Source organism: Physeter macrocephalus, chromosome 4, assembly GCF_002837175.3.
Source record: "Physeter macrocephalus isolate SW-GA chromosome 4, ASM283717v5, whole genome shotgun sequence".
Lineage (NCBI taxonomy): Eukaryota > Metazoa > Chordata > Mammalia > Artiodactyla > Physeteridae > Physeter > Physeter macrocephalus.
The window spans coordinates 81,595,538-81,619,499 of record NC_041217.1 but is presented as its reverse complement, the minus strand read 5'-3'; the positions used below and the strand labels follow the sequence as shown (position 1 = coordinate 81,619,499).

At 40.9% G+C, this 23,962-nt stretch overlaps 1 protein-coding gene across 2 annotated transcripts in view; it reads left to right on the top strand.

Annotated features, from left to right (window-relative positions):
- The window catches only part of SLC22A15 (solute carrier family 22 member 15), an 85,625-nt gene that overhangs the window by 24,755 nt on the left and 36,908 nt on the right, over positions 1 to 23,962 (top strand). For both annotated transcript variants that reach the window (XR_008617149.1, XM_024119648.3), the window contains exons 3-5: positions 14,675 to 14,807; positions 15,443 to 15,607; positions 21,975 to 22,104. Coding sequence is in view for 1 of the 2 variants with exons in the window: in XM_024119648.3 (XP_023975416.1) it covers positions 14,675 to 14,807; positions 15,443 to 15,607; positions 21,975 to 22,104 (428 nt within the window). In the remaining variant the exon portion in view is untranslated. The remainder of the gene's footprint in view (positions 1 to 14,674; positions 14,808 to 15,442; positions 15,608 to 21,974; positions 22,105 to 23,962) is intronic.

Below are 23,962 nucleotides of genomic sequence, written 5' to 3'. Positions count from 1 at the left end.
TTATTATGGTGGAGTGCAGCCCCAGCCAAACCCTCCACTTAATTGCTTGCTTAGCATTACTTTAATTTTGCTTACTGCTCTAGTTTTTCAATTGTTCCTTCAAGTTTCCAAAGTGGTACTATTAAAAGCAGCACTCAAACTTTGCCAGTAAGTTGGTAAATATCCTTAGTATACAGTCTGTGTATGTAGATAATACATGTTTCATATTGAAATTATTTGGTGTAAAATGAGAGTTAAAAAAAAATTATAAAGTCTTGTTGACTTCTCATATTAAATTCCTGAAAATAAATATCAAGATAGAGTCTACAGAACTCTATAGTTTAAAGAGATTGTCTTAAAAATACACATTTGAAAACTCCTACCCTCTACCTTGTTACATTCAGGTCAGGCCTTGCAGAAGTTATTCATGGAGGCTTTTGGGGAAGGGTGAATAAAAGGTTATGTAGATGTGATTAACTTGGTATTAATGCAAAAAAAAACCCCTCTAATCTAGGAGTCTTGACTACTTTAAAATGAGCTAATAGCCATTGGGGTGAATTTATGCAGCAAATTGCTATCTGCTGTATTCAAATTATTCCCTGAGCTCTGACTCATTCAGAAAGCACCAAATATCATGGAGACACACAATTATCATGCTTAATTAATGTTTGCAACCAAAAAGAGTAAGGTTGGAATCTTTAATATCATTGTGGATATTGAAGAACTGAAATTGACTGATTATTATCTTGAGATTAATATATTTTCCCCAAGCCATACCCTGGGGTCAAAAGACAGAGTATTAAAACTATTTGAAAAATTCACTGCAATAATTGCTTTAGGGGCTAATTTTTTTTAATGTCTTGCTTCCTTACGCCTGTACTACTGATTGTTATAGGCTGCACACTTCACCCATTAAGTGGTAATTCAGAGTGACAACTACATTGAAATGAAGCAAGTTAGTTAATCACCGTGAAACTGTTCCTGAACTACCCTGTCCAAGTACTCCCTAATCACAGGAGGCTTCTGACGTAGAAGGGAGATTTTCCTGTACGAAGCCATAAATATTTTTATCGGACATAGAGAACAGCGGAGGGCTGAAGTTTGGCTGGAATTGTTACCAGAACCATTGAGAATTTTTTCTCAGAACAGTAACTAGGGCACCAGTTGTGCGGAGCCCTGGGGGATGCACTGCAGGGGTGTGGGGAAAGCTACTGTCTGATCCAGCCCTGCAGTCTTGAAATACTGACACGCGGGGAGTCAGTCTGGTTCGGGCTCTGGTGCTGGTGATCTGACTTAGTTTTCATCAAAGCAGGACTTTGGGTGAAAAGGAGCTCGATCAATAACACGTGCCCAGTCTTTGCCCATTTTCATTGGCCCACCGGTCAGCCCGCGGAAGCTGCTTTAGTCTTTGTTTTTCTTTATGGTCAGGCAGGCTACACCCCTGAGTAGCCATGGGTTCTGTCCCCCCTTCCAGGGGAGGCTGAGTTGGGACTTAGTGACCTCCTCTGGGCTCGTGAGCGAGTGTGCCTTTTGGAAGAGACACAGCAGCCAGGTGGGGAGCTTGGGTGCCCCTCTCCGACCTGTTGCAGCCACTGCCTGGCTTGCGCGCTCACTGACACTCTGTGTATCGTCTGTGGCAAAGTTCTTACCCCTGCGAGATCCCCGTGCTTCTAATGGGGTATCTGTGGACCAGTGAAAGTGCTTTCAGGGCCACACCGCTTCGATCACTCTGGCATGGGGAAGTAGATGTTTCAATGGCACAGATTTTGCCTTTACAGCTTTTTCAGCCATGTTTCCAGAAAACTGCCATAGTTATGTTTCTCCTTATCTTTCTTTCTCATTAATGTAGGGCTAAAGATGAAACTAAAGTGTTCTGTTTGTCAGATTGGGTCTAGGAGGAAGGAAAACCCCTCAGATTCCAAATCTCCCTCACATTCCCTTTTACGAGAAAGCCATTCATTGGCTCCAAGGAAAAGATGACGAGCTAGATAGTTTCCCGGGTGTGTGTAAACTTACAACTTGATGTTTGAAGTTGTGACATTGAGATAGTGTATATGAAGATGCCTGTAAGACTCTAGCATTCACTCTTATTGCATAGATAGTTCAGCAAATATTTAATTTGTGCTGGCACTGCCAGGTAAGCACTTGGGATATAAATATGCCCTTAGGAAACTCAGCATCATAGGGGAAGAGACAAGTAAACATATAATTCACCATACATCACAGCAGAAGCAAAAATAGGAGAGAAGGCAGAAAGGATGGAGTGGTCAGCCCTGCTCCCTGAGTCAGGCAGGACTTCACAGGAGGAGGAAGGGTGAATAGGAACTCATTAGGGGATGAGGCGGGGTTGGGGACAGGCATGGGGGGCAGGGCCACAGCCCATTGGAAGAGTAGTCAGTTTCTGTAAGGTAGCAGGCTTCTCGGAAAAAGTGGAGTGAGTAATGTTTGTTTTCCTTTGGGGAGTGGTGCCCTCCCTGGGCGGCTGCAAGGCATGGTCCTACATTATTCATGTGTGGCTAATGCAGAATCATTCACCTACTGATGGCCAAAGCAAGGAAGACGGGAAGGGCACAACCTCCTTGGGGGAGGGAAATGACCCACACTTGAGAAAGCTTAGGGGAAAGGGCTTTTATTTACCATGCACCGCCCCTTCCATTAGAGAGGTCTCTGGTTATAGCATGTTTCTCAACCCCTGTTCCATGAAATGTCACCATACATTAGTGGGGGGGCACGGTGGCGGAGGGGGGAGAAACGGGCAGCTCAGGTCACAAGGGAAAACTGAAGCAGAGACACAAATTCATGACATTGACAGCCAATGAGAAGTTGCTCAGAGCAGAGGCTGGATGTGTGTCTAAGGGTCCTTGCTCCAAAGAAGTCTTCCTAATATTCATGGCCAACTTAAGAAACATCTCTTAAAATCTGCATTCTAGGCCAGTGGGGAAGGATAAGGCAGCACAGGACTATTCAGTGGAGGAAAGAAAAGAAAGCAACCTGGGGATGGTTTGTTTGTGTCCATGTGGCTACACCAGGGTGTCAGATAGACAGTAAGTAAAGGATAAAAGTTCAATTAACACACCATTGTAAAGCAATTATACTCCAATAAAGATGTTAAAAAAAAGTTCAATTAAAAGTTAGAAATTTTATTAAGTATTTGTATTTAAAGTATACACTGTAGAACGAACTAAATCTCCTCCAAAAAATGAGTAAATAAATAAACAAAACCAACTTGGAAGTTGATTTTAAAATTAATTATTCACATCTCCTCATGCCCAGCCTTTTCCTTGTCATTTCCCAAGCACCCAGGCCACGGAACCTTCGCTTCATATTTGACATGCCATCTTCCTTTTCTCTTTTCCCTCTCCTTTCTTCCTACCCCTGGTTCTGTTACCCTAAGCCACAAGGACCTTCTTACTTCTAGTATTTCTTCTAATATTCAGTTGATTTTTTCCATAGCTTCCTGAATGGAACACATGCTAAAAAATAGAAAGTCTTTACCCAGCATATTGTAATTTCTGTGCTTGTGGTTTAACACGCTCAAATATACTGTTATATCACTAGTTAGCTCCAGGATTCTAAGACTTAGCTAATTCAAACATATGGTGCTCAAAGAAGATTTTGAGGCAGATGTCTTGGCGTTAGGGCCAGAATCCACTGCTTGTGTGATTGTGTGATTGTGTCTGAGCTGCAGTTTGTATCATCTATAAAATGGGAATAATAAATATCTATTTTAAAAGGTGGTTGTTTTGGATTAGAGGAGAATGTTATATAAAAGTGGGATGGTTATTAATTATTTGGTTCGAAGTGGCATACTCCCACTTGACATATCTTTTTTGAATTGAAATATAATTGACGTTCAACATTATACTAGTTTCAGGTGTACAACATAACGATTCAATATTTTTAATATTGTAAAAAGACTGCAATAAGTCTAGCTTGCATCCCTCACCATACATAGTTACAAAATTTTTTTTCTTGTGATGAGTACTTTTAAGATCTACTTTCCTACCAGCTTTCAAATGTGCAGTATGGTATTAACTATAGGCACCATGCTGTACATTGTCTCCCCATGACTTACCTATTTTATAACTGGAAGTTTGAACTTTTTGACTACCTTCACCCATTTTGTGCCCCTTCCCCTGCCCCTCCCTGCAACCACCAATTTGTTCTCTGTATCTATGAGCTTTTTTTTTCTTTTTTAGAGTCCATATATAAATGAGATCATACAGTATTTGTTTATCTCTCTTTCTCTGTCTGATTTATTTTGCTTAGCGTAATGCTCTCAAGTCTCATTCATATTGTTGCAAATATCAGAATTTCCTTCTTTCTCATAGCTGAATAATATTCACATGTATATATCACATTTTCTTTATCCACTTATCTATTGATGAATATGAGGTTGTTTCCATATCTTGACTATTGTAAATAATGCTGCAATGAATATGGGGGTGCATATGTCTTTCCTAGTTAGTGTTTTCATTTTCTTTGGATAAATACTCAGAAGTAGAATTGCTGGATCATATGGTAGTTCTGTTTTTAATTTTTTGAGGAACCATCATACTGTTCTCCACGGTGGTTGAGCCAATTTACATTCCCACCGACAGCGCTCATGAGTTCCCTTCTCTCCACATCCTTACCAACCCTTGTTTCTTATCTTTTTGATAATAGCCATTCTAGCAGGTATATCTCATTGTGGCTTTGATATGCATTTCCCTGATGATTAGTGATGTTGAGCACCTTTTCATGTACCTATTGGCCATCTGTATATCTTCTTTGGAAAAATGTCTAATCAGATCCTCTGCCCAATTTTTAATCAGATTGTTTGGGGGTTTTACTATTGGATTGTATGAGTTCTTCATATATTTTGGGTATTAACCCTTTATTAGATATATGATTTGCAAATATTTTCTCTTGTTCAGTAGGTTGCTTTTTCATTTTGTTGATGGTTTCCTTTGCTGTGCAGAAGCTTTTCAGTTTGATATAGTCCCACTTGTTTATATTTACTTTGGTTGCCTTTACTTTTGGTGTCAAAATCCAAAAACTTATCTCCAAGACTAATGTCCAGGAACTTATTACCACCTATGTTTTCTTCTAGGAGTTTTATAGTTTCAGGTCTTACCCTCAAGTCTTTAATCCACTTGGATTTTTTTTTTAAAATCTTTGTGTATGGTGTAAGATAGGGGTCCAGTTTCATTCTTTTGCATCTGGTTCTCTCAACACCATTTATTGAAGAGACTGTCCTTTCCCCATTGTATATTCTTGGTTCTGTTTTTGTAAATTAATTGACCATATATGCATGGGTTTATTTCTGGGCTCTATATTCTGTTCCATTGATCTACATGTCTGTGACACATCTTTGATATATATTTTTATTACTCAGATGTTAATTTTATTTTTAGGATTATGTAAGCATGCAATCCATTTTAAAGCAATAATTAATTTTTTCAAATTATATTTCTGCCGTGTCAGAAAAAAATGATTTGATTTGTGACAGTTCCTTAAAGCTTAAGGTTTGATGATTTCAAGGGAGATGCTTAAAACATATTTTGTTACCACCTTATCTCAAGCTTCACTCAATATGTGGTTGATCTAGTCCATACTAGTGGTGTCAGATAATACGTGCTCATGGATGAGTCAGCCTTACTATATCCGGCTTGAATCTGTTCTGTTCTCTGAGGTCTCCACCTTGTCCAGCTGGCCTGGATCACTGTTATGACCTTGACAGGTCTTCCCACACCCATGCTTATAGTTACTCTTCTATTCTCTGAATTGCAGCTAGAGCAACTTTTCTTTTTTTTATTAAATTTATTTTCTTAAAGTATAGTTGATTTACAGTGTTGTGTTAATTTCTGTTGTACAGCAAAGTGAGTCAATTATACATTATATATATATATATATATATATATATATATATACATACACCTTCTTTATATATATATACCTTCTTTTTCATATTCTTTTCCATTATGGTTTTCACAGGATATTGAATATAGTTCCCTCTGCTCTACAGTAGGAGCTTGCTGTTTATCCCTTCTATATATTATAGTTAGAGCAACTTTTCTTGACACACACCAATACTTTATCCCTTTTTGAGAGATGCCATTTATTCTTAGCCTCTAAGCAGTAAGAATCCTAATATTAAACAAAAAACCTCCCAGATGCTTCCTTAATACCTGGTCAATAGTTACTGTCTCAACTCTTTGCTTCTGCTTGCCTGTCTTTTTTCCGTCTTTAAGAGCTGGAAGGCTTGGCATGGCACCTGACTCTGTACTCAAACCCATATTTGCCATATTTATGTTCCTTTCGTCTTTTCTTTTCAAGGCACCTGCTCTTGGTGTCTATCCCCAGTTGTGCCTGATTTTCTCTCAGGTCTGCTTTCTTTAGATGAGTGAATGATTGTACCAGTGCTTTTAATGCTAGGCTCCTTATATCCTTTTTGAAAATACAGTATGATAAATGAACTTAAGAACTCAATTAGTGATTGTGGTAAGCATATGAACAAAAATACAGTTGTTGGTTATGAAACACAAATAGATTTAGCTATAGCTAGGTCAAACTGAGGCACTGAAAATATTTTGTCTTTATATTCTTCCTTTTCTGTTAATGTATGGGAAAAGAAAAGTAGATTTCCTGCTTTTTCAATTTGCAAGTGATTTTTCAATTTGAAGTGAAATAGTATAAAAAGGAACATTCTGCAGCTTTAGAATTTGGCTTGTCATTAAAAATAATAGGAGAGTCATCACTTTAATCTCTAGCCAATTAAGGGTTTGAGTGACTTACAAATTTATGATTTTTAAAATGTAAAGCCTCATAAAGAACACGTTTCAAGAATGTCACAGTCATCATATTTAGGTTTCTTATAGTTAATTTCTGGTATCCTGGTGGTATCCTGGTTTGGGTTTTACCTTGTTACTAAGTATTGACCAAAGGGACAAGAAAATAACCTAGTAATTGAGTCTAGCCTGGTGGGTGACCTCCTTCTAAAACTGTAAAAATAGGTCATCCCCCAATACATTTTCTCAAATACTGTAGGGATCACTTTCCTAGTATATTATTGATATATTTGGTCTGAGCTTTGACGAAATGAAACTCTTTAGATCATATAGTAGGTATGTGATAAGTAGGCAAACTATATTTGGAAAGTTTTTAATATTGAAAACAAGACAAAACATTTAAACCAAAGTTGCACAATATTAGGGCATGGGGAATGTGGAAAGTGGATTGTAAACACATTGTCGTAAGTGCTTGACTTGGCATTCCTGAGTCAGCCATCCCCAGTTCACTTACATCTGTCAGTGAGATCTCCTGGGTTCCATTTTTCACATTCTCTAGTTTGCTTTTTTAAAATCTGGCAGTGCTTTTCAATTTTTCTATCAGTTCCTGCATGTATTCCAGAAGAAGTAGGAAGATGCATTAGCCCAGCCAGCATTGACCTGAAGAAAAACTACTGGAAATTACTTTGACACTTAGAACTGGCAGCCTAAGAATTAGAATTTGAAATTTGCTGGTCAAACATTCCTTGGGCTAGGTCTTCCTAAAATTGCCATCCAAGTTGATAGTTATCCAGTTGCTAGAAGGATAATATTACAGCCTTTTTGATGAGTTTGAGAAGTTCTGCAAATGGTTCACGGGATAGTTGATGATGGAGCAGCCACGTTGGCCTCTCCTTATTGATTAAACACAAAACCAATCAGTGTGAGCCTGAACCTCTTGGCCATGTAAACAGACCAGCAGAATTGAGGTGCAGGATAGTCAAAGCTAAACTTGCAGGCCAGATTTTAAAGGCATGAAAGCACTAAAACAAACACTAAGAATATGAAAGACATAAAAGCAAGTATTTGAACTCCAGGGTGTTAACAAGGCCTAACTGTACTTGTTTTTTATTGGCCATTGTAAGAGAAGGGATATAGCCCTGTGACAAATGCAGCCCTGTCTTCTGCCAACCTAATGTTTAATATTTGATTCATTTTTCAACCTGGAAAAATATCCTCATATGCATTCCTTGTAAGTTGAAAATTCTGTCACAGAACTATCCATACATCCAAAATAAGTTAATTTTTCATGAAACAGAATTTCTCCTTCAAATTCCAAACCTCTTTTAATCATTTTATGTGAAACTTTAAAATGTATTTTACCATTTCCTTTACAGATCCTTAAATCAGGGCTTCTTAACATGACTTAAGCTTTTTTGATGATGCAGGCCATACTTCCTATAGTGTTTGGTAACGGGAGGCCTTGAAGAGGTTGAAGAATGTTTAGAGTAGGGGTACTGGAGGAAGTGGGAGGAAGTCTAGGGAATGGTGAGTGGGCTGTTCAAAATCAAGATTTTAGAGGTGATGCTGTTGTTGAGGATGACGATGTCCAGGGCAGGAATTCTTAACCTGATTTCCTATGAGAATCATCTGGAGAACTTAAAAACATATGCAGTGCCTGGGCTCTGCCTCAGTGTTGTCAGGGACCCAGCCTTTGACTTCACTATCACTAACAAGTGACCCTCTTCATCATGGCCTCAGGTAGAGCTCCAGCTTTTTTTCTTTTTCTTTTTTTTTTTTCATACACACATTATCTTTTTATTTTTAAATTTTTAAAAATTATAGTTGATTTACAATGTCATGTTAGTTTCAGGTGTACAGCAGAGTGATTCAGTTTTACATATATATATATATATATATATGCTTTTTCAGATTTTTTTCCCTTATAGTTATAACAAAATATTGAGTAGAGTTCCCTGTGCTATACAGTAGGTCCTTGTTGGTTACCTGTTTTATATATAGTAGTGTGTATATGTTAATCTTATCCTCCTAATTTATCCCCCACCTTCCCCCTTGGTAACCAGAAGTTTGTTCTCTATGTCTGTGGGTCTATTTCTGTTTTGTAAATAAGTTCATTTGTATCTTTTCTTTTTCAGATTACGCATATAAGTGATATCATATGGTATTTGTCTTTCTCTGTTTGACTTACTTCACTTAGTATTATAATCTCTAGGTCCATCCATGTTGCTACAAGTGGCATTATTTCATTCTTTTTTATGCTTGAGTAGTATTCCATTGTATTTATATACCACATCTTCTTATCCATTCATCTATTGATGGACATTTAGGTTGCTTCCATGTCTTGCCTATTGTAAATAGCGCTGCTGTGAACATAGGGTGCATGTATCTTTTCAAATTATGGTTTTCTCCAGATATATGCCCAGGAGTGGGATTGCAGGATCATATGGTAACTCTGCTTTTATTTTTTTAGAGCTCCAGCTTTCAAATGGACATTCTAAGCAGTAGGGTAGTAGAAATAAAGAAGGGGAAAAGGGCTGATCAGCCATCTCTTAAGACCTGTTCCTGGAAGCTGCCACATGATGCTTCTGCTTATATTCATTGTGCAGAGCTTGGTGACGTGGCCATCCTAATTGTCAGGGATATTGGGAAATTTATGCCCAGCTAAACATTCTCTTCCTATGGAAGAAAGGAAGAGTGGCTATTTCCAAATGGGCTAGATTCTCTGACCCAGAAAGGTAGTAGGTTGCACAGTCTAATGATGTGATCTTCACATGAGCTGACAATTTTTTTTTTTTTTTTTTTTTTTTTTTTTGTGGTACCCAGGCCTCTTTTTTTGGCCTCTCCCGTTGCGGAGCACAGGCTCCAGACGCACAGGCTCAGCGCCCACGGCTCACGGGCCCAGCCGCTCCGCGGCATGTGGGATCTTCCCAGACCGGGGCACAAACCCGTGTCCCCTGCATCGGCAGGTGGACTCTCAACCACTGCGCCACCAGGGAAGCCCGAGCTGACAATTTTGAAGTTTGGCTATCTGCTCCCATCTCAGGTTCTCAGGTCCATGGGTGTAAAAGGAAAAACAGCCTCCAGTTGAGAGGGATCTGGTTCAGTGAGTGATTTCCTCTGGGGACAACCAAATTTCAATAAGGACAAAGATGGAAAGTACAGAGGAGTTAAAGAAATAGGGGGATTTCTTGATGGTGACATTATTTCACTACCTACCATCCTCCTATGTCTTCCTTTTCTCCTTAACCAGCATGTATTTTGTTATTATAATAAACACTCCTTTGCAAATCCCTGCAACTTCCTGGTACCTCCCTCCCTGTGGAATACTCCTGGGAACCCCCCAACTCCCCACCTTCTCCTCACAAAATGGATGAGTACAAAATTCAAATGTGCATTCGGTATGGCAGTCGTGTGACATTTCCTGTGAATGGGCCATGTCCCATTCTGAGAAGGGCCTGTCTTCTTCTTCCTTAGACTTCTAGCTCCCCCTCCATTTACACTCCCTTCAACAGTCGACCTCACTTGATATTTCAGTGAAAAAGCAATGATGCCATCCAGCAAGGGTTCCTTTACTACCTGCTTCTGAACCCACATTCTGCCTTCCTCCCACTTACAGTGGAACCTCCCTGCTTCTACGAAAGGCTACCCTCCCTACTTGGTACACTCAAGCCCCTTCCTTCTTGCTTTTCCAAGTGCTTTTCTCCTGCAAGGATAGCTTCTCTGCCTGCAGTTCCTCAAGCTCGTCCAATTCTTCAACCTTCTCCAGTCCGGCTGCCATTCGCACTCTACTGAAATTGCTATTTTTTAAGTGTCCATTTTGTTTCAAATATAACTGCACATCTCTGTCCTCATCTTAACTTGACCTCTAAAGCAGCATTCGACATAACTTGACTACCCCTTTCTCCCTGAATCACATCTCCTCTTGTAGTATTTGTGACACCACCCTCCCACCTGTTTTCTTGCTCTCTCTCTGACCCCTGCTTGTGAGTTTTCTGTGGTGGTTCTCTTCTACTCAACTTCTGAATGTGGAAGTGTCCTGGGCCTCTGTCTTGAGTCTTCTTCCTTATCTCTAATTTCATAAGCCCTCACGTCTTCTCCCTAGAGCTCAAGACCCACATCCAAATGCTTGCTTGGCATTTCTACTTGGGTGTTTTATAGGCATCTCAACCTCCACGTGTCTAAAGAGAACTCTTAACTTTACCGCCACACACCTGATACCCCTTTGCAGCCTCCTCCATCTCAGTAAATGTCATCACCATTTACTGAATGGCTAAAGTTAAAAACTTAGGTTAAATCCTGACTCTCCCTTTCTCTCCTCCCCACTCCACATCTCATTCATCAGCAAGTCCTGCTAGTTCTATCTTCAAGATCCATCCCACATTCATATAATTCATGTAATCCTATCACCATTGCTTTCATCCTAGTCCAAGCCCCCATTATCTCCTGAACTATTGCAGTAGCCTCCCTGCTGCCACTTTTCCCTGTTGTAATGCATTCTCTAAGTGTGGCCCAGGCTAATGTTTAGAGACATAAATACAGTAAATCAACGCTATCCCTTTGCACTGGAATAAAATCCTAGCTCCTTACCGTGGCTCAGGGCCCTGCATGACCTGATGCCTGCCCACCTCTCTGGCCTCATTTCATGCCACCCCCATGAGAGGAGCTCTGATGTGTCTTCGCCTTAGGGCCGTTGCAGTTATCCTCATGTTCCCCAAACAGCTTTTCAGGGTTGGTCATTTTCTCATCATTCAGGTCACAAGCCTCCCCAGAGAAGGCTTCCCTGAGTACCTTATTTAAAGAGGTTTCCTCCCAGTCTCTCCCTCTGTGTTTACTTGTTTCATGTCTAGCTTACGCTACTGGAACTTATACTCCATGAGGGCAGGGACCAAGTCTAGATCGTTTGCATCTGTATTCCCAGTGTTTAGAATAGTTATTAACCTCTAGTAGAAACTAATCAACTATTTATTGAATACCAGCATGAAAAAACCCTGGAATATAGTGCAGTTTTTTAAATCATATTGCTTCTATCACTCTCTTATTTAAATTTTGACTGCCACCAAGAGCGGTAACTGCCTGACTACTATTTCTAATCCATGAAGAGCTAGGAAAACCAGTTAGTTAATCTTGTTAAAAACCGCATGTGAAGGACAGAAGAACTTAGAAGTAAAGCACAGCATTAGTGAGGGGCATTATTGTTTACTTTCCAGTGCCTAAATTTTTGTGTGTGTTGTTGTTGCATAAAGATGTACAGAAGCTGTCTTGTCAAGATCTTTATCAATCTTGTCTTACAGGAAATACAAGAGAAGGCGAGAAGTTAGATGTGCTTTGGGCCATAATGACTGGTTGTCAAAGTGTGGGACAGGAGTGGTCTGAAAGACAGAGAAGGGACAACTAAAGGGGTGTCTCCATGTGAGTTTTCGAGAAGGGGCTTTCTTAAACCTGTCTTTGCTGAGCCTAGGAAGGGGGCTGCGGAGGAGAGAGATGAGCATTCTCTTGGTTCTCTGAGGTCACCTCTGAGACACAGGTTGCTTAATAATCAAAGGTCACAGTAGCACATCACTAGGCAGGGCTTTAGATAATGACATTTTAAGCAGAGGATGACTACTTTCTCTTTGAGTTTATAAGTTTTCCTAAAATAGAAGGTAATAGTGCTCAAGGGATTATTTTTTATTGTGGTAAAATATACATAACATAAAATGTATCATTTTAAAGTATACAGTACAGGGGCATTAAGTACATTTGCATCTTTGTGCAACCATCACCACTGTCCATCTCTACAACTTTGTCGCTATCCCAAACTGAAACTCTATCTTCGTTAACCAGTAACTCCTCACTCTAACAGCCCCTGGTAATCCCTATGCTACTTTCTGTGTCTGTGGATGTGACTACTCCAGGTAAAGGAAAAACACTCCTCTGGTTTCTCTTCTACCGGCAGCTACTTCCCTTCAGACACTTCTGCCGCCAAATGTAGGTGGGTGGGTGTGTGTGTGTGTGTGTGTGTGTGTGTGTGTGTGTGTGTGTGTGTGGGAGTGTGTGTGTGTGTGTGTGTGGGAGTGTGTGTGTGTGTGTGTGTGTGTGTGTGGGTGTGTGTGTGTGTGTGTGTGTGTGTGTGTGTGTGTGTGTGTGTGTTCAGACACTTCTGCCGCCAAATGTGGGTGGGTGGGAGTGTGTGTGTGTGTGTGTGTGTGTGTGTGTGTGTGTGTGTGTGTGTGTGTGTGTGTGTGTGTGTGTGTGTGTGTGTGGAGGGGGAGGTTACCACCTCAAGCCGTTTTGCCACACCGGCTGGGTGTCCCTGCAGTTCAGTTCAGTTCTGACACCATCTACCTGGAGTTAGCATCAGATCCCGCAGGTTAGGGTTCAGTCCCACAGGACTGCCCCTGCCCCCCAGTTCAGACACCAATCACAAGTTCAGGCTGCTTCCTGTGCTTCTGATCAACTGACTGTAAATCAGAGGGTCTTACGACCTCCTCCTTCAGTTGGATTAATTTGCTAGAGCAGCTCACAGAACTCAAGAAAACATTTTACTTACTAGATCACTGGTTTATTACAAAAAGATATAACTCAGGAATGGCCAGGTGGAAGAGATGCACAGGGCAAGGTATGGAAGGATGGAAGGGACACAGAGCTTCCATGCCCTCTCTGAGCTGACCACCCTCCCAGCACCTGCCCATGTTCACTAACCCAGAAGCTCTCCAAACCCTTTCCCTTTGAATTTTTACGGCGGCCTCATTACGAAGGCATGATTTATTAACCCACTGGCCGTAGGCAGTTGATTCAACCTCCAGTCATTCTCCTCTACCCAGAGGCCTAGAGGGTAGGGCTGAAATCCCAGCCCTCTCTTCACATGGTTTGTTCCCCTGACAACCAGCCCCCATCTAAGGGGCTTTCCAAAAGTCACCTCATTAACATAAGCTCAGTGTGGTTGCAAGGGGCTTGTTATAAATAACAAAAGATACCCATTTTACCGTTATTGCTCTGAAGCTTTTCCAGGACCTGGGAAAAAAATCTAAATATTATTAAAAAAAAGATATCCCGGTGGTTCTTACATAGGAAATTACGAGGATTTCAGGAGCTGTGTTCCAGGAACAATGGATAAAAACCAAATATATGTTGCATATTGTAAATTACAGTATCACACTCATAATTGGAATCATACAGTATTTTCCCTTTTTGTCTGCTTATTTCACTTAGCGTAAGGTCAAGGTTCATTCATGTGTAGCTTTCCAGAACTTCATTCCTTTTTAAGGCTGTATAATATTCCATTAGATGTATATACTACATTTTGTTTATCCATTCATCAATGAATGGACATTTGGGTTCCTTACACCTTTTGTGTATTGTGACTAATGCGCTATGAACCTTAGTGTACAAAATCTGTGAATCCCTGCTTTCAGTTCTTTTGTGTATATACTCTGAAGTGGAATCACTGGATCATAAGGTAATTGTATGTTCAATTTTTCAAGGAAAGTACTCAAGAGATTTTAAACCCATTAATTTATTGGAAAAAAGGAACGTTCATTTTTTGCCTCATATATGTCGTGTAAAATGTTAGGTGTCAGAGAAATGGAAATTAATGGGATACGGCTCCTCCTGTCTAGAAACACAGGGACTTAGGATGAAAGATGTGACCAACAGATGAGTAAGTAATTAGCTGTTACATACTGTGCTCAGTGCTGGAACAAGATGTGTATAGACTATTGTGGGAGCACTTTATAATAATGATTTCTGGGGTTCCTGAAGACAGAAGCTCCTTGGGTGTTGTCCTGGATGGATGTTATACTGAATTCCGGTTAATAGTGGTAATGCAGTGGAGAAGTTCCAATATTCAAGTTTTTGTTGTACATTTGGTTTTTTTAATAGCTAACTCCATCCATCCATCTTTTCTGTGACCTAAATGTCTGCCTTTTGTTTTTTTCTTTCTCTAGTGGTTTTTAATTGCCAACAGATCTTACAAAGTGAGTGCAGCAAGCTCTTTTTTCTTCAGTGGTGTGTTTGTGGGAGTTATCTCTTTTGGTCAGCTCTCGGATCGGTTCGGAAGGAAAAAAGTCTATCTCACAGGTAATCTCTTAGTGTTCATGGACTGAATAAGAGGAGTTGTTTCCCTAAGGTTCCCAGGGAAATAATAAGGGGACCATTTCCTTAAGGTTCTCAGGGAATTGCCATGTGGACCCAGAACTGATTTTTATTTCACTGGCAAGAGGCTGAGTTGATTCTGGCCAGGCATTTTAAAGTGACCAGCGTACCCGAGGAAGGCCAGATATTTGCACTGTAAGCTTTTCATGGTGGTGAATTCTACAATCCCTGGATTCTAATTCAATCCATGTTTCTAAGGAAAACAAAGATTGAGGCAGTCTACTAGATCCTTTCCTTATATCTTGTGTGCTGATTCATTTCAGATGAGCTTTATAGGATTCAGCATAGTCCTCCTGACAAGCTGAGTACGAGTAAGATTTTTCAGTTTCCAGCATTATTGTTAATAATTGAAAACTTTGCATGACAGAGATCAACTTGTAACAAAGAAAACCTCAGTTTTTCTTGATAGTCTTTAAGATAAACTATTTTTAAAAAATAACATAGCTCAGAAAATTTAAATTCACGAAGATTTATCTTTACAAACTAATGAATATAATACATTACGTTCATCAAATGCTGTTTTGCCTCTGGATTATTGAATAGTGTTCTTCTCTTTCTAGGTTTTGCTCTTGACATCTTATTTGCTATCGCAAATGGGTTTTCCCCCTCGTATGAGTTCTTTGCAATAACTCGCTTCCTGGTGGGCGTGATGAATGGAGGGATGTCGCTGGTGGCCTTTGTCCTGCTGAACGAATGTGTGGGCACCGCCTACTGGGCACTCGCAGGTACTGCTTCAATCCATGCAGACATGGAGATGGGGAGCTGCTCCAGACAACTTGATAGGAACCAGTTCAACCATCGAGCCTAAAAATGCACTCGGACTTGAGGTGCTCTATCCAACTCTTAGATTTGCTTTCCTGAGTTTGTTCTATATGACCTTGAACGAGTCATTAGTCATTTTATTTGTATTCCTCTCTAGATAGTCTCCCATGGGGCCTGCCTCACAGATGGTGACCTTGCCCCTATCCTCACAGATTGCCTAAGGGCTTTCGTTAACTGCTCTTTACCGGTAAAGTGAAAAATAGTGCAGAGGAAATACTAGAAACTCCTTTCTCAGTGCTTTTGTATTGTATTGTATTAAATCCTTGTCTCATAGGCCTTTCTGATTTTTACTGGTCTCTTCAAGTTAGTAGTACTCTTGTATTTCTTTAATGATGTTTAAGTTCCAAAATAGAGGCCATATTCTGTATTATTTTTAACTATCCCATCATCTTCTTAAGAACTACACTATAGTAAAATAAATGATTTTAAAATCTTCCTTGACTTAACATAATGTCTTAGGAGAACAACTGCACTAAGACTCTACTTTGTGGACTGTAGGTTTGCAGTGAGAACTTTGTTTCGCTTTCCATTCATTTGACGATTACTGAATGCTATTGATGTTCTTGTACTAATACGGGAACAAGTTGACTGTGGGACTGTAGAAGCTTGCCTGCATGAGGATGTGGATGAGAGCGTGCCAGCTACCATTTGCTGAGCATCTGTTATGTGCCAGGTACCATGGTAGGCATCTGACTCATATCTGTAATATTCCCTGAGCCTACAAGCTAAGAATTTCTACCTTCATTTTACAGATGAGGACACTTCATCTCTGAAAGGAGGGGTGATATGCCCATTTTCACACAGCTCATGACTGACGGGGCTAGGACGACGCCAGGCTCATGTTGTCCCACTGTTCCCTGAGTACTCCCCTCTTAGATCTTCAGTGGGTCACCTTATACGAATACTGGTCTGCTTAGCCTATTTTTCTCTCACTTGGTGGTGTTTTCGAAGTTGGTGAGGGCTAATGTATTGAGCTGGAAGACAAAGCTATATAAAATAAATTTTGCTCTATTTGTATGTCGACCAAACTGCTGTCCAAGCTGAAGGACACAGAGGGTTGGACAAATTAGAATTAAGGTGGGGAGCAAGAGACACCTGCTCCATCCTAGCAGGACAGGCTTCCTGCCTGTCTCTTACACGTGGTGCTTTTTTGACTCACTTTATCTATAGCAGCTTTCAAAGTCTTTAGAGATGGGCTTCTTTTTTCCCTAGCCCAGCGCCTAAGTCAGGATCAGTGAGTAAATGTCCTCTGAGTCTTCAGTTTGCATTGAGACTTTTAAGGTCACTTTTTCAAGTAGTGGGTTCAGACTTGCTGGGACTTCCCAAGAAATGAGTAATGATGGTGATCACGACCACTCACATTGTCCAGGGAAGACACAAAGGCACCCTCTCCTGGGGTTTTGGTTTTCCTGAGTCTAAAATCTTGCTCAGGGACTTCCCTGGTGGTGCAATGCTTAAGAATCTGCCTGCCAATGCAGGGGACATGGGTTCAATCCCTGGTCCGGGAAGATCCCACATGCCACAGAGCAACTAAGCCTGTGCGCCACAACTACTGAGCCTGTGCTCTAGGGCCTGCGAGCCACAGCTACTGAGGCCCGCGCGCCTAGAGCCCGTGCTTTGCAACAAGAGAAGCCACCGCAATGAGACGCCTGCGCAACCCAACGAAGAGCAGCCCCGCTTGCTGCAAGTAGAGAAAAGCCTGCAGGCAGCAACAGAGATGCAGTGCAGCCAAAAATAAATAAATAAATTTATTTATTTTTAAAAATTAAATAATTAAAAAATAAAATCTTGCTCATGTAGAGCATCAGGAGTACATATTTTTCATGTACCCAGAACATTCCTCTATTAAAATATTCACATTTGACTCTAGTTGTTCCATGAAGAAGATGCTGTCTTATAAAACACATATACTGCCCCCACCCTACCCAATTCTCTAGGACTATTCCTGTCCTGCTGCATATTTTGGGCAAAAAGAAAGACCTCCTGGTCTCTTGCTTCCTTGCCATTCGGCCTAAAGGCAGTGAAAAGATTGCTCTTAAAGCACATTTACCTTCCATTCTTGTCCTTGAAGCTGAGTTAAGATGGGGCTATTAAAATTTCTATAGCAAAGGGAAAAGGGAGAAAGGGAAAAAACCTGCAACAGTGGTATCAGATGGTTGCCAAATTCAATGTGAAATTCAGAAGGAGCTTGAGAGAGTTCCCTGAAGGCCAGTGCACTTGACCTGCACCAGGACAGAAGTAAGATTCTGATGCCCCTGGAACTCTTTTGTGAGGCGCTTCCTTCGTCCCTCTCCCATGAGCTGAGTCTTCCCCAGAATTTTGTCCTTGGCCTTTCTTTCTAAGCTCTTTTCTCTCCAGCACAATTTTATACATTCCTGTGGCTTCAGATACGCTCATGAACTGCAAGAAACTGAGAAAAAAACCTAAAAGGTTAGCAATAGGGGATTAGTTGGAAGTAGCCTAATTGTTTAGCAATTAAAAAAAGATTTTGAAAAATTGTGCTTGATTACAAAATATTTGCAGTATGTATAAAACACTATGTAAAGTACATATAAAAAATATAAGTACAAACTGAAAACATCCATTTTTGACCAATTTGCAGTGTATTGCTTAACAAGAATGAGGATAATTGATTGAAAATTGTTGAGAGTTGAAAAAATAAAATACTAAAGCTATGAAAAATGTCATATTAATATATTTATTATTTTTCTTATATAAATATCTTATAACAAAAGGAATTGATGTTCATTGTAAAAAACATCAAGAGCATATAGAAGTGAAATGTAAGTAATACATATAGTCCTACCCACGTAAAGACCACCACTGTAAACATATTGCTGTGTATCCTAGAGCTTCTCCTTTGCATATCTGTTCTACAACATTCATTTATTAAATAGACCCTGCCATGTACCAGACACTGCCTTTATAGACACTTGTGATAAAAGGGTGAACATGGCAGGCCAGGGTAGGGGAAGGTCTTTGCTTTTATGGAGCTTATGTTTTAATCAGGAGAGACATAACCAATATGAGGTAATTTCAGAAAATATTAAGTGCAGTGAAGAAGATTAAACAGGGTAATAGACTAGGCAGTAAGTGCAGGGGACAGATAGTTAGAGAAAACCGAGACGTAGGTGTTTGATCAAAGATGTGAATGATGAGGGAGACCTAGGCATGTGAGATTCTGAGAGAACATTCCAGTCAGATGGAATGGCAAGGACCAAGGCCCTGAGGTAGGAATGAGCTTCTCTGAGGACCTGAAAAGATGCAGTGTGGAGAGACAGGGGGAGGTTGGGATGAGATCAGGTTGGAGGAGCAGAATGATATAGGGCGCATGATAGGCCAAATGAGGAATTTTGGTTTTTTTTTTCACTCACAGTGCAGTGAGTAGCCAGTGAGTGAATTAAAGAGAGGAACAATGGGATCTTGTATACAGAAAGATTACTCTGGTAGGCGTGTGAAGAATGGATTATAGAGGAGCAAGAGTAGAAATTGAGGGGTCATTCAGGAGGCTGGTGTGGTTGGCCCCATGCAACCCAGAGGCAGCTTAGACCAGGTGGGAGTAGTGGAGGAGGAGGAAATAGGGTGCATTTGAGCTGGATTTGGTGGGAACGTGACCTGTTAACGAACCAGCAGAAAAGGCAAGAGCAAGAGGAATCAAGGGGACTTCATGGCTTGTGCTTGAAAACTGGAGGGATCACTGGAGACATTTACAAAAACGAAGTCATTGCTGTACACTGTTTTCTACCCTGCTGAAATTTGGCTTTTACTAGTGCGAACTGAGTGGGAATAGCAGACATGAAATTAATTTAAAATAAGCAGAAAAGAAATCTGAAAAATAGGCATAAATACCCAAACGCCCATAAACAGTTACACAACCACCTATGGTTCTCCAGAATTACAATGTGCAAAAGTGGTGATCTGAAGTGTTCTATTTTTCTAATTAAATTTTTTAACCAAATGACCTAGAGCCTTACCACACCTGTATCTCCTCACCTTATTCCTGTCATCATTTCGGGGCATACATGTGCAGCTTCTTGCTGGATATTAGATACAAATGTCTATTGGCACCTCAAATTAAACATATTGCTTTCTTTTACCTAAAATTCCATCCTCTTCTGTGAGCTCTTTCTATAGTAATGTCATCATTTTATTTAAAGCCATTAAACTAGAATCTTTGAATCATTTCCTCCTATCCATTATATCCAGTTGATACCAAGTCTTTCTGAGACAGAGTTTCAACTGTGATGAGCTTAGGTATAAAGGGAAATCATTTGGTTAACACAGCCAGACCACAGAAGAGCCAGGCCCTTGCAATACCTGGAACCCGGAAGTCAGATGCATCTCATTTCTGTTTCCCATCATCTCTGAGAAGCTTCCTCTGCTCAGTCAGGGATGGGGCCCAGCAGCTCTCAGGTTTTACCACCACGTCCAGTATTTAAAATCCTTGGTAGGAGCTCTGATGGTCCCAGCAAGAGGCCCATGACTGGCAGCCCTGACTTGAACCACAGGGGTAAAGTAAGGGGAGGTCATCTCTCTGAAAAAGGGAAAGCATTCTTGGAATTAGAAAGGAGTGCTAGGTAGACAATATTTTATAATTATTGATAGAGGAGGCTAGGTAGAGGAGGCTTCCAGAGATGGCTTTTTGGGGGAGGTTAATAGATATAAGGGGCTATACCCATTTTAACAGTAGGATGATATAACGTCCTCACATTTGTACCGCATGCATTGTTTCATTTGAAACCAATAACTACCCTTTGGAGTAGATATTATTATTTCTCTTTCCTTGATAAGGAAACTGAGGCTCAGAGACATTTAGTGATTTGCCTAAAGTCACACAGCAGCATGTGGCAGAACTGGGGTCTGAACTTGGTCCCTCTGAAGTGGTCCCATCCTGTGGTCTCTTGTCTTTTTGCCTACATTGTTGTCAGTGGACACTGAGTACTCAGGACTGTTCTGAGCAATGACAGAAAGCCTTGTTCTTGGAAACCAGGTGCTATTCGGTGCACTGTAATGAACCTGTAATAGCTATTGATTATCTTAAGTTTCCAGGGAAATCACAAGGAATGGAAGTCCGCATTCCCTTACTTAGCGGACCACATGCTCTGATTGGTTTTCTGAGCACACTGAACTTGCTGTCACAGGAGCTTTCGCTTCTGCGTCCCCCTTTTCCTCACTAGGGCGGACAGCATACAAGGCATTGTTTTTGTTACAGGTTAATAATCTATGGACAAGAATAAAAGAAACATTTGTCTTACAGGATTGTTGTAGAAAATTCTTGTAACAAGTCCTATTGCTGTGGGATACCCACAGGAGCCCGCCTTTCCCCAGAAGGGTGGTGACGGGGAGGGGAACGGTATAGAGTGCAGGCTCTCCAGTTAGACAGACCAGGGGACAACGCCTCCTGTCTGGGCCACACACAGCCCTGTGTCTTTAGGCAGTTGCACCTAACTTCTCTGAGCTATGTGGCTGTATATGGCTAATAATGGTACCTGGATTATAGGACAATGTATGGATAAGGCTTAATACTCGATAAATAGTAGCTATTATATAAATAAATAGCGATAGATTTAACTACTACTAATAGTAGCAGGTACAGAAAGTATGTCAGAGGTATAGAATTTGCAAGTATATTGGACAAGGCAGTGGGTTTGTACCCATTCGGCACTCATTTCAAAAACCATAGGATCCTTAACAACCCCATAGTTGATGTTTTTTCTATCAGTGTGCTGACAAAAATTCATGCTTCATAGAACTTATATTCTACTTGGGATAGACAGACAAGAAACAAATATAACTGATGGTGATATATATGATGGTGATAAATTAAGTGGAGAAGGACAATAGGGAGAATTGGGGAGTAGGTTGTGATTTAAGGTAAGGATTTCAGGGACAGCCCCTGTGATAAAGATGCAGTCCCAGCATTGTCACAGTCTCATGACCTAAAAACCTTCCCACCATGTAGCAAACAATATTTCCAGGCCTCAGCCACAAGTTCAGGTGGATGTCAGTACAACATCAATGCAGAAAGCACTTGGTCAGGCCCTTAAAATTCATCTTGATCACATGTGGTTTGTATTTTTCATCTGTCCTTCCTTCTTTTCCACTAATTTCCTGGCCTCTCTTCTAGTTTTATCATCAGATCCTCCATGTTTGTGTAGGTTTTTCTTTCTGCTGACATCTCACAAGGAAGGGATTGACTCCGTGACCTGGGTTGGAAATGGGGCTGCAGATGGTCCTTTCCCCAGTAACAGGTCTCTTTTCCTGAATTAGGGTCGATCGGTGGCCTCTTCTTCGCAGTCGGCATCGCCCAATATGCCCTGTTGGGATACTTCATCCGCTCCTGGAGAACCCTAGCCATTCTGGTTAACCTGCAGGGAACAGTGGTCTTTCTCTTATCTTTGTAAGTAGTTTTTCCTCTTAGACTTTTTTTTTTTTTTTTTTTTTTTTTTTTTTTGCGGTACGCGGGCCTCTCACAGTTGCGGCCTCTCCCATTGCGGAGCGCAGGCTCCGGACGCTCAGGCCCGGCGGCCATGGCTCACGGGCCCAGCCGCTCCGCGGCATGTGGGATCTTCCCGGACCGGGGCACGAACCCGTGTCCCCCCGCATCGGCAGGTGGACTCTCAACCACTGCGCCACCAGGGAAGCCCTAGACTTTTAATTTAATAAGCAGAAGGCATGTCTTTAAGAGGATGCGGGTCAATGAGCGGCGTTATTCCCTTTCAGGAGTTTGCCTGAACTGACTTTGGTGAAGAACTAAATTCCGCAAGCGCTCCAATGCTTGGCAGCTCCTGGGAAGAGAGATGCTTAATTAATTCAGAATGCAGGTATCCCTTGTTTAAAGTAACCTCTCACTAGAGTGCATTTTAACCTTCATATTGCCAATGGAGGGTACCAATTTACTTTTTAACCTAATGCTTCAAGCTTAAAGATCTTCAGGCTTGGTCAGATCACGTGCTAGGGGTGCGACTGAGGTATGATATAGAGCAATCTGTGCATATTGAATATATAGTGACACCTCTTCATCCCACGGATGAGTACAATTTCAGGGCCTCTACATGTGGACATGGGAAGATACTCAGATATGGAAGATATCCTTAGAGTGCATGGACTCAAAGCAGGAAAAGGGTGATGCCCTGGTCAGGGCAGGGTTCTACAAAAAACCATCCAGAGTATCACACCATGGTCCTCTAAAGGCTGTAAGATGAGCCACCAACTTAGGCCTGTTTCACCAGAAGTTTTATTGTGCTTCTGAAAGGTTTTCTCCCCTCAGGTATCAGACCTCTCATTTTAATCATTAAAATCTTTGAGATAAATACAGTTTTCAGCCGGTGGTACCAGCTTTCTTCTGTGAAGTGAGAGGTACCCGTAATAGAATTTTCACTCAGATAGTGACTTGATATAGTAATTCTTTATTCAAGTTCTACTAACTGAGATTTGGTGGGAATTGACCTGAAATCTGTTTTCATCCTCTCTTTGAAATTAAGAGGATTGTTAAGTACAAAAATGAATATAGTAGAAATAGTTAACGTATATTTAGAAAGGTACAATTTATGAAATGCATTTAGTTATGTGAAAAAGAGTGACATAATTTTATTAGAAAGGAAAACTAACCATATTTTATTAGCTTGTGTATTGTAAATTTTTGGAATAAATGGGTTCCTAGTATAGTTCCTTGAACTAATAAGCATTCATGTAAATATCAGATCAACAAATTTTCTTTTTAAATATTTAATAAGTCACATACTTCTTAATCAGGCTGGCTTTCATCTCTCCTTCAATAGCAGAGTGACTTCACTGGATGATCTGACCATTCTGCTTTTCATTTTCAGAATGTGTAGTCTGTTTGTTACTGCTTAGTGCTAGGTGGGGACATGGACTCACTGAGAAATTAATTCAGGTCATGAAAAATAGAAAAGAGCATGTAAAATCACAATGTATGTGTGTTCCATCAGGCCTAGAAAGTAAGGCTTGCTGCAGTCGGCCTCCAGTTTCCCTCCCATCCCATCTCACACACGCTGCTCCAGGCACACTAAGCTGCTCTCTGTTCCAGTTTACAGCTTAGGCTTGTCTGCCTCCGTGTCTCCTACTCAGTGCTATTGCCGGCTCCTTCAATGCCCTCCTCCCCATCCCTCTTCTTTATTAGTTAATAGCGTTCCCAGTTTGCTCAAATGCCACCCCCTCCGCACTTTTCCAGGTCAGACCTCCAGTCATTCGCTTTCTTTTCTTAATTCTGCAGCACTAAACTGGCACCCTTCAAG